We start from the raw sequence: 16,161 nt of genomic DNA, 5'->3' as shown, positions 1-16,161 counted from the left end.
GGAAAAGAGAACACAGCCATAATTTAGGGATATGCAGCAGTGTTTGGAGAACTGGAATGAACAACCTACTATAATTGGAAGTAATATTTGTGGAAGGGGAAAAAAAAAGATCTTATGGAATTTTAGCTTTTTTTTCCCCTAAGTTTTAGCTTTTTTGCCCTGAAAACAAAGAAATCTTACTGTACATTTCCTTACAGCTATGCCTTACTGAAAAAAAATTTTCAGTTTTGCCCTAAGGGATCTCTTGCAACCACAGATGTTATGAAAAACAGAATTTAAATGAATGACTATGTGCTAAATGAGATGTGCAATTACAGATAGCTCTGATATCCTGTAAACATATAGCCTCAAAATGGCTCTGCCTCCAGCTGCACTATTTTGAAAACACATTGCTGGTATCACCTAAATAAATGCTTTGACCATTAGAGTGGAAAGGGTGACACTTCAAATCGTGTTTGGATACAAAATTGAAAAAGCTTAAAAACTATTCACCAGAAGGAAGACACTTATCCGGAGCATAGGACACATTTATTTTGCATAAGTGCACTAGATGACAGGAGCAGTCTAAGCCATTTTACAAGTGGTTTAATAGAAGAGACAGCACATATGATACACTCCATCTTTCTGAAATCACATAAAGGAAAAGACAAAAACACGCAAACAAAACTTCCCATAAACCTCCTCCTTCATTATTCATGAGGGCCATATAAAGTGACTTACAATTTTTTTTAAAACTGTTGCATGTCAGAATCATTGTCAGGTCACAATGGCTCTGCTCTTTTAACATTTTTAAGCATTTTATAATTCAGCTGGTATACAAGATGTAGTGGGGCATTTCTTAGTCTTTATGGGATTAAAGCTTGGCTTTAAACCTATGATTTTATTCCGCCAGTGATACATTAAATAAACAAGAAAAGGAACACGACGGCAGTGTGAAACTTTATGGACAAGGATCAGTCCTGGAAGGGGTGACACACTTGCAGTGAGAGCCTTGAGAATCATAAACTCATTTCAAAGTGAGAAAATAAAAATAAAACTCAGTTACAGCAGTCTTACAGGACACAATGCCTACTCCAAGTTTTATCCTGGCAGCTATCAAGCAGTTAACATCAATGAAAGCGCCTACAGAACCATAAAGCATTATTATGTGTACCAGAATTCTTTTACCTGTATAACATGATATACTAGAGCAATTTGGAAATGAAATATTTCTATATCACTACAATAAATCATAGCTCATGTCATACCATAGTGCTGAAGGGAAGTGCTAAAATTACTGCCAATGCTAGTAGTACCAGAAATCAAAATCTGTCAGACTCTATACGCTCAACAGCTCTCTCTCCTGTACCCATTTTAAATTGTAGAGAGTCTATAAGAAACAATGAAACATCCCATTACAGACACTATTACTGAAATCGAAGACTGTCAAACAGTAGCAAATTATTCTTTTAAAAGGTTGGTGACTTCAAGAGACAAACACACAAACAACATAGCAGCTAGTCTAAAATGCAACATGTCCTGTGCACCATAACACAAACACAAGATAGCCTGATCATATGCTTTGAAAGGGCTACACAATCTTTGCCACAACAGCCTTATGTCACTTGGAAGACTTAAAAATAAAGGGGGGGAAAAAAAGCAAGAAATGACAAGGAATGACAAAATGTGCTTATCTGTAGCTTCTTCTCATGTATAAGGACAAAGGTAATATTTCAACTAAAAGCTATACATCCAGATGACGCCTGCTCTATTACTTGACCCGTGTGGAAAGATAGAAGGAATTGGGGTTGTTTAGTCTACAGAAAAGAAAACTGAGGGAAGAAATGATAACAGTTTTTTCAAATCAGCTTCACTGAAGAGGTGAACAAACTGCTCATGGCTAGGAAAGATGGACCATGAAAGAATGGTTTTCTGTTGTAGACCCTCTCTTGATTTTGCACTTTTTTTCTTTTATTTTAATAAGGAGAAATTGTCTCTGTGCAAAACCAAAGTGAATTCAGCATAGTTCTCAGCACACTGTATCCAGTTGGTGTAAAGAGTTTGCAAAGACCTCCAAATTCTTCAAGAAAACTATGAGTAATTAAAGCAATTTTTACACATTGTCTAGTTTCATTGCAAGGATTTCTTTATTTCCACAGCTAGCACAAAGTTTACTGTTTTTCTGGCTTTTGTGTACTTCCAATTTGATAGTCATGACATCAAACTCCTACAAAAAGAACATGCACTTCTTTTAGCATCAGGAAGAGATTTTCTGTGTAAAATTGACTTTTCACTGAACATAATAAGTTTCTGCGTCTTTTCAAGATTTCCTCTTTAAACATTGTTTTATCTTCTTCCAAAAATTATTTAGCAGCATCACCAGTATGCATAAACTTTCCAAGATAATATAAACCAGATCCCATCTCATCTTCTCATCTTGCTGTTTTTAAATATCTTCAGTGCTATCAAGCTCTGCTTTCATTCTTCCTGCCTCATACTGCCATCTTGTACGTGGTTGAAATATATTTACACTTCAATAAACAGGGAAGTCATCCTTGCAAACAGCAACATTTTTATTGAGGAAGAGTGAAAGGGAACGCCTGGGAGAACTATGACTAGATAGTGTCATATCTACACCTTTATAAACTCTGTATAAAGCAGTAATAAATTAAGGGGCCTCTCAGCCAGATCATCTTTTTTGTGTCTTTCCAACTCCTTGTTCATTCTTCTGCACCTCCTGGTTTGAATCAGTGTACAACTCTGACTGAATTGCTCTGAGACAATATAGTCTCACCAGCCAGCCTTGGTCTTCTTTCAGATTCTAAACCTTGAATTAGCTGTGGCTCCACCTTCTTCCTTATTTTTTTACACATTCACCTGGTGACCCACATGCATTTGAAGTATCAAAAATGTTCTGTCCCACACATGCCAAATGTAAAAATACTTCAAATTAAAAGATGAAAAGGTTTAGGTTAGATTTTAGGAAAAATTCTTTATGGTGGGGATGGTGAGATACTGGAGCAGGCTGTCCAGAGAAGCTGTGGCTGCCCCATCCCTGGAAGAGTTCACAGCCAGGTTGGATGGGCTTTGAGCAACCTGGTCTGGTGAAAGGTGTTCCTGTTCACGGCAAGGGAGTTGGAACCAGATGACCTTTAAGGTTCCTTCCAACTCAAATCATTCCATGATTCTCTAAACAGAGATGGAAATGGTAAGTTTACACCTCCTGAATTTTAACTATTGAGACTTATGTAATTAGATATATATGTATACTGAAAATGTTTCTGTCATTATTAGACAGAATCCTTAACTATTGTCTAATAAATTTATACAGCAATATAGATTTTTTACAGTTTATATCCAACTAATGGAACGAATCAGTAAGCCTTTGGACTTCATTATATTTCTGCAGTAAATCTTAATTCCAGAGTTAGCTGAGCATCATTGCTATGTGTTTGCAGTGCAACGAAGGCAGCCAAATCATAATATTAAATTCTCAGTACCTTATCAAACTGGCAAGAATATAAACACACATGCAGTTTACTCTGAATAAGCTCTCATACTAACATACCTGCTGAAAGTGAACAGACATATCAAAGAATATAGAGTAACAGATAAGTTTCCTTTTGGGCCTACTTTGATACTTAAAGAATATGACTGTGCAATATTGTGCTCATTAGCAATGGGATCAGAGAAGTACGATAATCACCTATACACACATGAAATAGTTTTGGTTTACTAAAATGAACGTATCTAAACAGCTGCAGGATAAATGTCTTGAACCATGCCCTGAAGCCCCGTATCCCCTAGTGCTGATGGAGTCCCCAGGGCAAAGGTTTGGTAAAACCCCCAGTTGCACAAAATGCCAGCATATAGGTCAGATGTCAAAGTTAAGTCCTAGATTAGTCCAGATGGCTCTTTGACTAAGAAACTAAAAGTATGCTTTACACCGCTTGAGGAAAAAGATTCTATTTGTGCCCATCATCAGTTAAGCAAGATGGTAATTTGGTGTTTCTGCTCATGTGCTATGTAGTGTAGAATCTGTAATCACTGCCTCTGCTGTGCCCATGAAATTAATTTTTACTTTAGTCACCTGATGAGAAATCTCATTACACTCAGATACACTAGTGGAGGCAGCAGAATGGGAAAGAGCAGGAAAGTTACAATTACACCCCCTATCAAAGACAGTCTGTGATCAGCCCACATAGTCAAAAATGAGCATCAGGGTATGCTATGTTTTGGATGGGATGAGGAATGAATTTTGAAGTGGGTCTTTCCAATGCACTAGCTTACCATGTTTGGTTGCCATACACGAACCAGATGCCTGTCAAATGTCTACATAAGAGAAAGTTTTCCACAAGCAAGCCTGCACTCTTCAAGTGTTGCAGGCATTTGATCAGCTGCACAAGCCGCCTGAAAACACACAATGAAGACACTGTCTGTTCATGGACAAGTGCCCCTTTGCTGCCCAAAACCAGGTGGACAGCCAGGTCCAGAGAGTGGAGGTGGAGTTACACCCAGCTCGTGGCCAGTCACAAATGCGGTTCCCCAGAGCTCAGTGTTGGGGACAGCCCTGTTTAAAATCTTTATCCATGATCTGGTTGTGGGGATCAAGCGTCAGTTTGCAGGTGACACTAAGCTGGGTGGCAGTGTTGATCTTCTGGAAGGTAGGAGGGCTCTGCAGAGGCATCTGGGCAGGCTGGATTGATGGGCTGAGGCCAGCTGGATGAGGTGCAATAAGGCAAGGAGCTGTGTCCTGCCCTTGGGCCATAACTGCCCCAGGCAGTGCTACAGCCTGGGGGCAGAGTGGCTGGAAAGTGGCCCAGCAGAAAAGGACCCGGGGCTGCCGGTCAACAGAGGCTGAACGTGAGCCAGTTGTGCCCATGTGGCCAGAAAGGCCAATGATTTCCTAGCCTCTGTCAAAAATGATGTGGCCAGCATGACCAAGAAAGAGATTGTCACCCTGTCAGATGCTGGTGAGGCCACCTCAAATTCTGGGTTCAGTTTTGGGCCCCTCACTTCAAGAAAGATGTTGAAGTGCTGAAGTGTGTTCAGAGAAGGTCAACAAAGGTGGGGAACAGTCAGTTGTACTGGTCTGATGAGGAGCAGCTGAGGGAGCTGGGGATGTCCAGCCTGGAGGAAAGGATAACCAAGGGGACATCTGATCACTCTTTACAGCAATCTGAAAGGAGGCTGTAGCAAGGTGGGAGTCAGCCTCTTTCTTGCAAGTAGCAAGCCTTAGGACAAGAGGAAATATCCCTAAACTGTGATAAGGCAGGCTTAAGTTGGATATTAAGAATAATTCTTCCATGAAAAGGACTGTTAAGCACTGGGATGGACTGTGCAGGAAGTGGTAGAATCACCAGCTCTGGAGGTATTTAAAAGACATGTGGATGTGGTGCTTAGGGACATAATTAAGTGCTGGGTTAACGGTTGGACTCGATGATCCTAAATGTTTTCTCTCAACTAAACCATTCTATGACACTGTGGCTATTGTCTCTACTACTTGCCAGCTGAGGCACAGTCTCAAGCAGAGGGGTTTGGCAGACATGCAGAGCACGTGTGGTGGTGCAGAGCACATTCTCCCTTGGGCCCTGCACCTGAGCTCTGGGCTGGCTTTGCCATTGCTGGTGTAAGTGCTATGCCATATACCAGAAACACAGCGCTGCTGGGTTTAAGCCTGAGTGTGTTTGCACTGACAGCTTCCTGCTTCAGTGTATAGGCATCTATTATAACTTTCACATGCTGGCAGCTGAGAGGCCACAAAATTTCAGTGTGTGCTACAACTTACACATTTTCTAGGGACTGCAGCAGCAACACCATCTGAAACAGGTTCTGAACGCAAATGTTTTTTTAGCAGGTAATAGCTTGGGAGAAATGTTTGATGAATTCTTTTAGTACTGCTGTTATTGTCTGAAGCCAGAAGCACAAGCTGACATGGGTGCCAAGCAGTGCACCACCGCTGCTAAGACAAAGGTGCCTCACAGGTTCCTGCTTCTACTCAGCAGATTAAATACAGCAAAGATGAAAGACCAACAACCTACTCCCAAAATCACAGAATCAGTGAACTGGTCAGGTTGGGAGGGGTCACAGTAGATCATGTGGACTGTCCTAGAGCACATGGCACAGGGTTGTACCCAGATGGTTTTTGAGTATTTCCAGTGAGGAAGACCCTGCAAACTCCTGGACAATCTGTTCCAATATGCAGTCACCCACACAGTAAAGACGTTCTTGCTTGTAATCAAGTGAACAACTTAGTGCATCAGTTTCTGCCTGTCATCCTATTGCGGGGCACCACAGAGCCTGGTCCATCCTCTTGACACCCTCCCTTCAGATACTCATAGATATTGATGCGGTCCCATCCCAGTCATCTCTTCTCCAGGCTGAACAGGCCCAGCTCTCCCCCCCTTTCCTCAGCAGAGGAATGCTCCAGTCCCTTTCTTGCCCTTTGCTGGACCCGTTCTGGGAGCTCCACACTTCTCTTATTCTGAGGAGCCCAGAACTAGACACAGCACTCCAGACATGTCCTCACCAGGGCCAAGGAGCAGGATCACCTCCCTTGACCTGCTGGCAACGCTCTTTCGAATGCAGCCCAGGACACCAATGCCCTTTCCCACAAGGGCACACTGCTGGCTCAACCCCTTGAGCGTTTACTCTTTTTGCTACTTCACCCACATGCGGACATTCCTGGGCACATAGCCTGGCCTAAGCCGAGGGCTGGCTGGTCGTGCCTCCCTCGGGAACGCTCCAGGAGGAACGTGCTCCAGCGACCCACCCAAATCCAGCCAGGGCACCGGGCCCGTCCTGGCAGCCCCTGTACCCAGGCAGCTCCTGCCGGCACGGGTGACCGATCCCTGTGATGAGAGATCCCGGTGCCACGGGTGGCCTCTCCCCCGGGGAGATGGCCGCTCCCCGGGCTTGGCAGCCCCTCTCCCCCGGGACGATGGCCGCTCCCCGGGGCGGTGGCCGCTCCCCGAGCCCGCCCGCCCGCGCAGGAGGAGCCGCCCTTCCCCGGCGCAGGCGCCGCAGCGCTCGGCCGCCGCCATGGCCCGGGGAGCGCTGCTCGGCGCCGTGGCCTGTCTGTGCTTCCTGGCCCCGGCGGCCGAGGCCTTCAAGAGGAGGGGACCCAGCGTGACAGCCAAGGTGACTCTCGCCCGCGGCGGGAAGGGATGGCGCCCGGGGGAATGGCCCGCGGCCGTGGCGGCGGTGCCGGGGCAGCCCGTTCCCGTCGCCGGCCCCAGTCCGCACCCCGGGCGCTGAGGGCTTGGGGCGGGCTTGGCCGGACGCCGGGACTGCACCGTTTTATTGGGGTGTTTTGGTTGGTTGGTTACTTGGTTTTTAACCCCTTTTGGCATGCCGCCTTTCTGTAGGCGCTGGCACACCGCAGAGTTCGGTTCGCACAAAGCCTCGCTCTGGCTCGCACAAGTGGAAACTTTTAAATTCCTCACCCGTGCAGCGCGGCTGCGGCCTCTGCTGCTGCCGGGGCAGTTTGGGGCTGCCGGTGCTGCCAGGCTGCCCCGAGCCGGCGGGTTTCACTGCGCCGGGCTCGTCTGTGCCATGGGTTTATTCTTTCTCCCTGCCCTCTCTGCTGAAACTCCTGAGAGGATCCAGCGGAGGGCTACAGGCTTGATCAGGGGAGTGAAACAGCTCTCTTGCCGGAAGGCTGGGGAAGCTGGACCCGTTCAACCTGGAGAAGGAACGACTGAGGAAGAACCTTATCAATGTCTGTGAGTGTGTGAAGGGAGGGTTCCTAGAGGATGGACCAGGCTGATGCACAGGAATCTCCAACTGAACACAGGGAAGAACTTCTTTACTGTGCAGGTGGCTGAGCACTGCAACAGATTGCCCAAAGAGGCTGTGGAGTCGCCCTCACTGTAGATATTCAAGAGCCACCTGGACACAATCCTGTGCCCTGGGATGGCCCTGCTTGAGCAGGGAGGTTGGGCCAGGAGACTCGACGTGTCTCTTCTACTGTCCTATTCTGTCATTGTGTGAAGCAATTGGTATTGAGAGCAGTCCCATTGTTGGCCCCGGAGGAGGTGAGCGTGGTCCCTTGCCGGGATCCCATCTCTTCCCAAAAAAATCTTTGGTGCAGGAGGTGGGGTGTTCAGTCCAACTTCGGATAAAGCAGGAATTCCATGTTTCAGCCCCCAACTGTCTTTCCACCTGCAGTCAGGAGGGAGTGTGTCCATGTTGGGAAAGACACCTACACTCATGAAAGAGGGACTGGGAAGGGCAGGGCAGAATTGCTTCCTAGCATGGCTTCAGCAGCCTTGGCCATGGACTGTGCCTTTGTCTCTGTACTTCATTGCCACTGTTGTCTGCAGCTGCTTACAGTTTCATTGCCATGGACTTCTAGACCACAGATTTGATTTTTTTGAGGAGGAGGAGAGAGGGTGAATTTGACCTCCAAATAATCTTCTGGCAATATATTCCCACTCGCTTATGTACAACATACTTTACTTCTTCATTCCTTTTGTCTGGGCTATAATTTTTTGCTCTTTTCTTATTCTTCTGGCACATTGCATTGCCAATTTTCATGTCCTAGACAGTGGTAACTTTACAAAGCTCATCAAATCACGCTAGTTTTTTCTCTTCCAGTTTAAGTAGTTTTCTGTAACCTTTCTTCATATGAAAGTTATTCCATGTTGAGCTGTTGAGCATCTGTTCTGCTCGTTTTTCTACATTGTTTTAGGTTGGTTTTACCATTCTGCAGCAGAGAAGCCAGAATTACATGCAGCACTCAGGGTGTGAACTCACAGTACAGGTGTAGCTATGCCCATCTCTTTTCTGTATCCACTTAAATTATTTCCAGTATTTATTTTCCTTCTCTGACCCTCAGAAGCCCAAAGCCAATCCTTTCACTAATGTGAAAGGATGATTCCAGATGTATTTCAGCCCCTGTGTTGTGGCTCTACACCATATACAGTATTTTTGCATTTATGAGGTTACTGCATTACCTGATCTCTAAGAATTATGAGATCTCGCTTTCAAAGTCAGCTTCAGTTTCCCTGAATAGTTAAATGCCCTTGTCCATTTTTTCAGTTAGATGTGCACCATCTTGTGTAAATTATATATGAATATATTTATGAGAACCAGCCACTTTTACTGGTGTGTTCTTTTTTATTTTAGTTCTGCAATACTTAACTTCAGATTCTAAATATGATTAAATATTTATAAAAATAAGACTGAAAATGTATAATATATATAACTTACTTACTTTCTTCCAGAGTTTTGGTGAAGAATTTGGCCAGATGTTTTTTGAGATTTAAAAATGCTGTATCAACCAGCTCACAAGTGTCTGCATGCTTACTGAATTTCCAGAGAACCTTTGGAAATACACTCATGAGAACATAGCTTTTCTATGCAGAAATAGTGTCTAGGGCTATCAGATACTTACTTCTCTACTTCATTTTGTGGCCAGAAATACACAGGGACGCATTTTTAAAAGTACTGGGTTTGCTGCTTAGGCAAGCAGCAGTGCCACGTATGAAGCCTTGTGGTTGTGCCAGGCTTACAGTGTATGATGAACTCGTCTTCTTTTCTGTCAACAAAGTGTGTGATGTTCCTGCTCTGTGGGGTGATTGTTTGGTCTTGTTACTTACATATGCCTATGTATTTCAGGCAGTCCTACTAGAACAACATTTCTAGGCAAAGTAGAGAGGCAATGGGTTTAGAAAATGTAGGAAGGCAATACCCCTTACCTAGATACCCCTGGCCACACAATTCAGAGAGGTTTGTTTATAAAACTGTTAAAAAGTTAGTGAAAATGTGCTGTTAATACTTTGGGAACCACACATCCAAGAAGCATGTTATTCAGTGCCAAGTGCCAAGGAAATGAATGAGGTGTATCAAAAGGAATCTTATTTCCTTTATAGCGCTTTTATAGTGTTAGCCAAAAGTTCAACAGTCAAAACCACAAGGAAGATCAAGAAATGGTAGAAATGTTTAGTAGGAGAGCGTAAAAGAGGCATTCACATTGGAGAGACTGTGGTCATTTATTATCATTATTGGACTAATTTCTTAGCATTACAGACAAGTAATACTTGGTTGAGTGCCACAAGGAACAGCAAATACCACATCATAGGAATACACATTGCTGTTTCCTAGAAGTTGTAATAGCCTTTATGTAACTTTTTCAGAACTTCAAAATGCCTCATTTCCTGACAGCTGTTCCTATTTTCAGTAATTATTGGAACATTTTTGCACGTAATATGCATTCATAGATTCTGAACTATATTAAAATGTCTTATAACTCATTTGTCTTTTTGAAATTGCTTTTCAGCGACATATACATTGAAGCTTTTAGGCAATCAGCTGAATAATCTGGCCTGGCTATTTCTCTGCTGAGTTTGAATTAATGTTTAGGAAGGCGACTGCTTGCTTGAGCCATAGGATTTTCTTCCCACAGTCAATTCAATGGAATTTAGGCTTGTACTGATGCCTAGAACAGTGAAGAATTTGTGAGAATTTGAACTGTCGTTTGTGAGGAGTGTCAGTACTATAGTTCCTTGTTATTTTCCCCCATATGGGAATAGCATTGTTGTTCTTCCTTACTTTCCTATTTCATTTTTTCCATTCAGCTTTAAAAACTTATCTGTGTGGGGAAAAAATCTTCTTGAACACTATTTTCAAACTTGAGGTGCAATAGTCCCACTGAGCCATTAAAAGCAGTAAGAATCAAAACATAGAGTCACCAGTTCTCAGTTTCCTGCAGAACCTGATTTTGGTAGTTCTGAAAGGATTTCTCTGAAACAGCACCCTTAGGAATTGCAGGATACTAATAATATAGACCAGCCAGAAGTAATGTTTTACCACCTTACTCTTTGAAGAGCTTGGCTGTTCGTTGCACTCACATCTACATCACTTTTGTTCCCTTTACAAAAATATTCAGGTGTTCTTTGATGTGAAGATTGGAGACAAAGACGTTGGCAGAATTGTAATTGGATTGTTTGGAAAAGTTGTCCCAAAGACTGTGGAGAATTTCATTGCGTTGGCAACTGGAGAAGTACGTTTGCGGTTTTCTTCTACTGTGTACTCAAGTTTGGCTTGGGAAGGCAGTGTTTGTTCAGTGCTGTTTGCGTTGTGAACTGTGGATCTTCGTTCACTGGAGCCTGTGCACAAGTGCTGGCCCCAAGGATGTGCACTAGTGTGTGTCTTCTCAGGTCCTTGGTTCACAAGATGTAATTATGAGATGCTGGCTATGAGCACCTCAGTCTGTCCCTGCCTTGCAGATCTAGTGTATGGAGTTATTGTGGTCAGATACCAGTCAAATAAAGACAATGGCTTTGATCATGTGAATAATACCTTCTCTGTGGCAGTGCAGTCTAGCTGAGTTTACCCGCATCTCTGTTTAATGTGTTTCTTATCCCTGTATCCCCTAGTGGTATATTCTGTGAAATCTAGCCATTCACAACTTGTGTATTTCCTTATGATTGTATATAGAAATGGATCTTATATTAATTTAAATAATTATTTCATTTTCTTAGAGAGGATATGGATACAAAGGAAGTAAATTTCATCGTGTGATCAAAGACTTCATGATTCAAGGAGGAGACTTTACAGCTGGAGATGGATCAGGAGGTAATATACTTGTATCTTCCAGGTTCCCTTTTCTTTGTTCAAATGTCTGCTGAAAGTATGGGCAAACCAGCATATTCCTTCATGGTTTCTGCTCAGATAAATGAAAAAACACCAAACCAGCCCACATTTGTTTTAGAGCATCTGATACTTTTCCGAGTATCTTGTAGCCTAAGCTGCAGCTGTTTGGATTATCTGATTCATGAGTTTGTGTAGCTCTTCCTTTGTCCTCAATTTTTGCAGATAGCTCTTTTCTGTCTGTGACTTGTCCCCATTCAAGAGGCATGGCTTTGCGTGCTGGGCTGGAGCCACGTGACCAGCTGAGCTGCTCCTACAACTTACCGTCTCCAAAAGATGGATGTCTCCACCCTTCCCCTGCTCTGGCTTTGTGACAGCGCTCCTTCCCTGAGGCACTCACTGATTGCATGTATAGGTGAACCTATTCAAGTCATCCAGCAGAAGCCTAATCCGTGATGAAACAGTGAAAGCGCGTAGAGGGAAGGCAGGTAGGGAAGGAGGCTGTTCTCTCTGCCCTCAGCTCAGTGCGTTCTGAGGAACCTCTGAAATGTGCTGTGAGAAGGAATTTCATGACAGGGAGAGAGAAAGAAATTAGAAGATGAGGGTCATGCCCTCTCCCCATTTTTCTCTTCCTAAACTTGCTGGTGCTGTGAGTCCTGGCTGTGTGTATCACTTCTCCCTCCTGAGCCTCCAGAAGAACAGTCCACTCAGGGGAGCAGTGCCAGCACAGCATCTCTTGCACTGCACTCACTCTGGCTGCAGATTTCTTCTCTTCCTTTACATGCACATTCTTCATTTGAACTGTCTGCATGAACTGTTAGTGATTTCCCTGCTGGGATAGAATGAAAAACACACATTCCTTTCCCTAGCAGTGAACAATGGGGAAGACCCTAATACTGAAGACAGTTTTAGCATTAAAGGTAGCATTTATTTGCCTGCTGAGGTTGTTTATTGGGATAGCATCTGGTGGTGTTTGGAACAGTGTCTCCATTTTGCTAGGTACTGCACAAATAGAGTGATGGTTTAATCATGAGTGATGTGTTTTCTCTCTGAACTATTTTAGAAACATCAGAATCTTTATGTCATGGTTGTACACATACATACCAAGTATTTTAGTCGAATTTCATTTGGTCTTGTGTCTCTAAACATGCCTAAAGCAATTTCTTAGTATAAGGGAAAGGTTTAAATATTGAAATTGTCACAAAACATGGCAGCCTTATTGTTAGTGGCCATAAGTAAGTACTTCAGTTTGCTCAACAGGATGAAGTATACTATTGTTCAGTGGTGTCTGTAAACCAGACCTGTGAAATTATTTAGCTTGCTTAAATACAACGGAAAAAGCATCGTCAGCTTTAACTATTCTCTACTTATGTCTGGTGGTTTGGCTTACCTTTACACACAAAATTATTTTAGTTACGGAGTTGCTGATGGTTGAACAGCCGTGCTGCTGTGTTTACTCAAACAATGAATCATCAAGTCCTGAATTCATTATTTTGTTTTTCCCATTTTTGAACAAAAGGGATTTTGTTGTTTGTTGTTTTTTTTTTTTTTTTCAGTTTGCTTTCTTATTTTTTTGTCATAGGAAGAAGCATCTATGGAGAAAGGTTTCCTGATGAGAACTTCAAGCTCAAACACTATGGAATTGGATGGGTTAGCATGGCTAATTCTGGCCCAGACACCAACGGATCCCAGTTCTTCATCAGTGTGACAAAGCCTTCCTGGTTAGATGGAAAACATGTAGTATTTGGCAAAGTCCTTGATGGAATGGTAAGTTTAAAGAAGTGGTTGATCAGGACAAATTGTGTCCCATTGTATCCCTGTTAGCATGGTTCAGAAACTGTATTCATCTAATATGTACACCATGAAGAGCTCCAGCTGGACAATTTAGAGCTGAAATAGCAGAAATGGAAACCTATACAATGCTTTTGGTTTTCACAGCCCTTATTTCAGACTGCTAACCACTGAAATCCACACTGACACTTTTGCAGATTACAAATAGAGAAAGTTCAGCTCCTCCTTTCAGTAACACTGTTACCCTTGCGATAATTCTTGTTCTACAGGCTAAAATCAGATTTTGTAGTGCATGCTAGTTATGGGTAACACTTCACTGTTAAGGGTTTTTAGAAGATTGTGAATGTACAGCATGCAAACACATACTGATGAGAGGCCCAGTAGAATTTTAAGCTAAAAAAATATATTTTCAAGTGATTGTACTTTTATTAGTCTGCTTTTTCTTAAAAAAATATTCCTTTTTTTAATCTGTGTTTTGAAATTATTGGAGAAAACATGAGCTGCTGGATGGACTTTGAGGAGTTTGAAAACTTCATCAGTATACTTGCTCCTCACTCCAACATACATACTGAGTGCCATTTTCATGATCGCTACAGTAGTAGTTGTAAATTTCTGAGAAGATATTTTGACTTAAGTTTCAGTTTAGTCAGATTAATGGACAAATGTCCAAAAGCAAGTTGTCAATATGCCTAAATTAATTTTGTCCTTTAAAAATAATTGGTGGCATGGTACCACACTAAAAATCTGTATGTATGTGTTATATGCTAAAGGTAAAAGCAGTAACCAGACTGGAAGCACAGTTATGCTGTATGATAAGAAAAACAATATTCTTGCTTTTTCTGTTCTCTGGATTCCCTTTCTGCTCATGGACCACAATTGAATCCAGTGTGTGCCAGCTTAATCAGCTGAATATACATTTTCAGTTGCCCCTTCAAAATGTTTCTGTTGGCCGAAAGATTTTCTAGGATGGCAAACATCCTTCCCTGTGCTTCTGTCAACTGTGTGTGATTTAGAGAGTGGCACAGCTGCTAATGGGGAAAAAAAGGATGTGGGAAGTTGACAGGGTAAAGGTCTTTGTTCACAAGCTGGTTAATAAGCAGTGATGTTAAGCGCACTTCATTGTTTCTGTGGCACCAGACTTCAGCCACAGGAGTTTCTTTGGCTAAACTGACCCTTCTGTTCGTTCTTTTTTTGTTTGACAGTCTGTGGTGCACTCGATAGAACTCCAGCAGACAGATGAACACGATCGGCCCCTTCAAGACTGTGTGATTGTGAACAGTGGCAAAATAGCTGTAAAGGAACCATTTGTAGTTGAAGTGGATGACTGGTGAGACCAAAAGTCAGAATGAAAAGTAAAACTTAATCACTTTCCTTTAATGCTAGTTTTTGACTGATCTCAGCGATCCACTGAGTTTTCTCTTCAAAACATACAAAGTTATATTTAGGGAATACTTGTCATTTGTCAAATACAGAAAAGATATGATTATTTCTATAACTTGTTGGAGCTGCCACTCCTTGAAATTCAAGACATATCCCACCAAACTCTAGATCTTGCAGAAAAAGTCTTTAATGAAAATTTATAGCAGTAATTCTATTTTTTCAAGGTTTAAAATATAATAATTTTGTTCTGTTTGGAAATTTTAGTAATATTTGTTTTTCTCTTTTCAACTGAAAATACTTAAACACTACCAGCATTTTTAAAAGCTTAAAAAAAAGGTAAAGTGTAGATGTGTTTTGAATAAATAAACTTTGGTTTTAAATAAATACTTGAGAGCATTTTTTACTCCACCCCCAAAGTCTTTTTTCTCACCTCAACTGATTTCACAAAATATGAAGAGGGTTTCGCTTTTCAGGAGATAAGGTTGTAAGGATAGAGCAGAGATGGTAAATTTTCCTAATCTTAACATGTTAGATAGAGTCCCATTCAGAGAGCTACTGTATTCAGATACCATTCTGTGACCAAGAACAAGCAGCTTTTCTGTCTGTTATTAAATAAGATAATCAGTTAGAAACTGATTAAAACAAGAATCCTTGTTTTACAGCATAGTGAATTTTTTAACACCTAACTAATGTTGCTTACTGTAAAGCTCAAATGCTTTTTCTTTAAGTTTTGCTCTGTTTGAGAACTTTAGTTTCATTTTTTTGTGATGCTTTGTAAAAATCTCTTAAGCTGACAACTGTAGCTTTCAGAGGTTAGTGCAGGGTAGCACTTAAGAGACACCTGTGTTAAGTTCTGACAGAACTCCATAGGACAGATAGGTGGATTTCTTCCTTTTGAGTTGACTGTTCTAGGACTCAAGACAGAAGAGGCAATGCCAGGATCTGATGAAGTCACCCACCAGCAGGCAGCACACCACTCCTCTCTGTAGTGACTGTTTCCCTGAAGGGTGTCCTGGAGCCCATGTGAGGTATCCAGAGCTAAAGTGATCCAAGGTGGAATGAGCTGCTGCAGCACAGAGCTCGTACGTACCTACTGGCATTCCACTCACAAGGAAACAGGAAAAACTTGAGGGGAGGGATTTACCCCAGGTTGTCCTGACATGTCATTTGCAGTTAGAGGATACTCCTTCCAGTTCTTCATCCTCAGCTCTGGGGCCTCTCCTGATGGTAAATACTGATGCTTCTTTTCAGAGACCTGTGAAAGGATTATTGTCCTCTGCCAAACAAAACTGGAGGATAACTTGGCAAGGGCATCTAAATTTGCCTAGTGCTAGGCAATCAGATTTCCATTTTATCTCTGATCACTTTTCTTTCTATTAGCTGTTTAAAGTAAAATTCTCTGAAAGGCAGCTCTGG

The 16,161-nt window shown here is 42.4% G+C and overlaps 1 protein-coding gene across 1 annotated transcript; it reads left to right on the top strand.

The window, feature by feature from the left end:
- The first annotated feature begins 6,982 nt into the window (after positions 1–6,982).
- On the top strand, positions 6,983–15,153 carry PPIC (peptidylprolyl isomerase C). The gene is made up of 5 exons (XM_056514668.1): positions 6,983–7,119; positions 10,871–10,984; positions 11,466–11,559; positions 13,157–13,341; positions 14,568–15,153. The coding sequence occupies exons 1-5, from the start codon at positions 7,021–7,023 to the stop codon at positions 14,694–14,696; spliced, it is 621 nt and encodes a 206-aa protein (XP_056370643.1). The 5' UTR covers positions 6,983–7,020; the 3' UTR covers positions 14,697–15,153.
- The last annotated feature ends 1,008 nt before the right edge of the window (positions 15,154–16,161 follow it).

This window comes from Oenanthe melanoleuca, chromosome Z (genome assembly GCF_029582105.1).
Source record: "Oenanthe melanoleuca isolate GR-GAL-2019-014 chromosome Z, OMel1.0, whole genome shotgun sequence".
Lineage (NCBI taxonomy): Eukaryota > Metazoa > Chordata > Aves > Passeriformes > Muscicapidae > Oenanthe > Oenanthe melanoleuca.
The sequence above is the reverse complement of the archived record's forward strand: the minus strand, read 5'-3'. Positions and strand labels throughout refer to the sequence as shown.

Bases quoted from the DNA above. Each gene is read 5' to 3' on its own strand.
- PPIC (XM_056514668.1), top strand. From the start codon at position 7,021: ATGGCCCGGGGAGCGCTGCTCGGCGCCGTGGCCTGTCTGTGCTTCCTG. The intron at 11,560-13,156 runs GTAATATACTTG...TTTTTGTCATAG, and splicing joins AGCTGGAGATGGATCAGGAG to GAAGAAGCATCTATGGAGAA. The intron at 13,342-14,567 runs GTAAGTTTAAAG...TTTGTTTGACAG, and splicing joins GCAAAGTCCTTGATGGAATG to TCTGTGGTGCACTCGATAGA.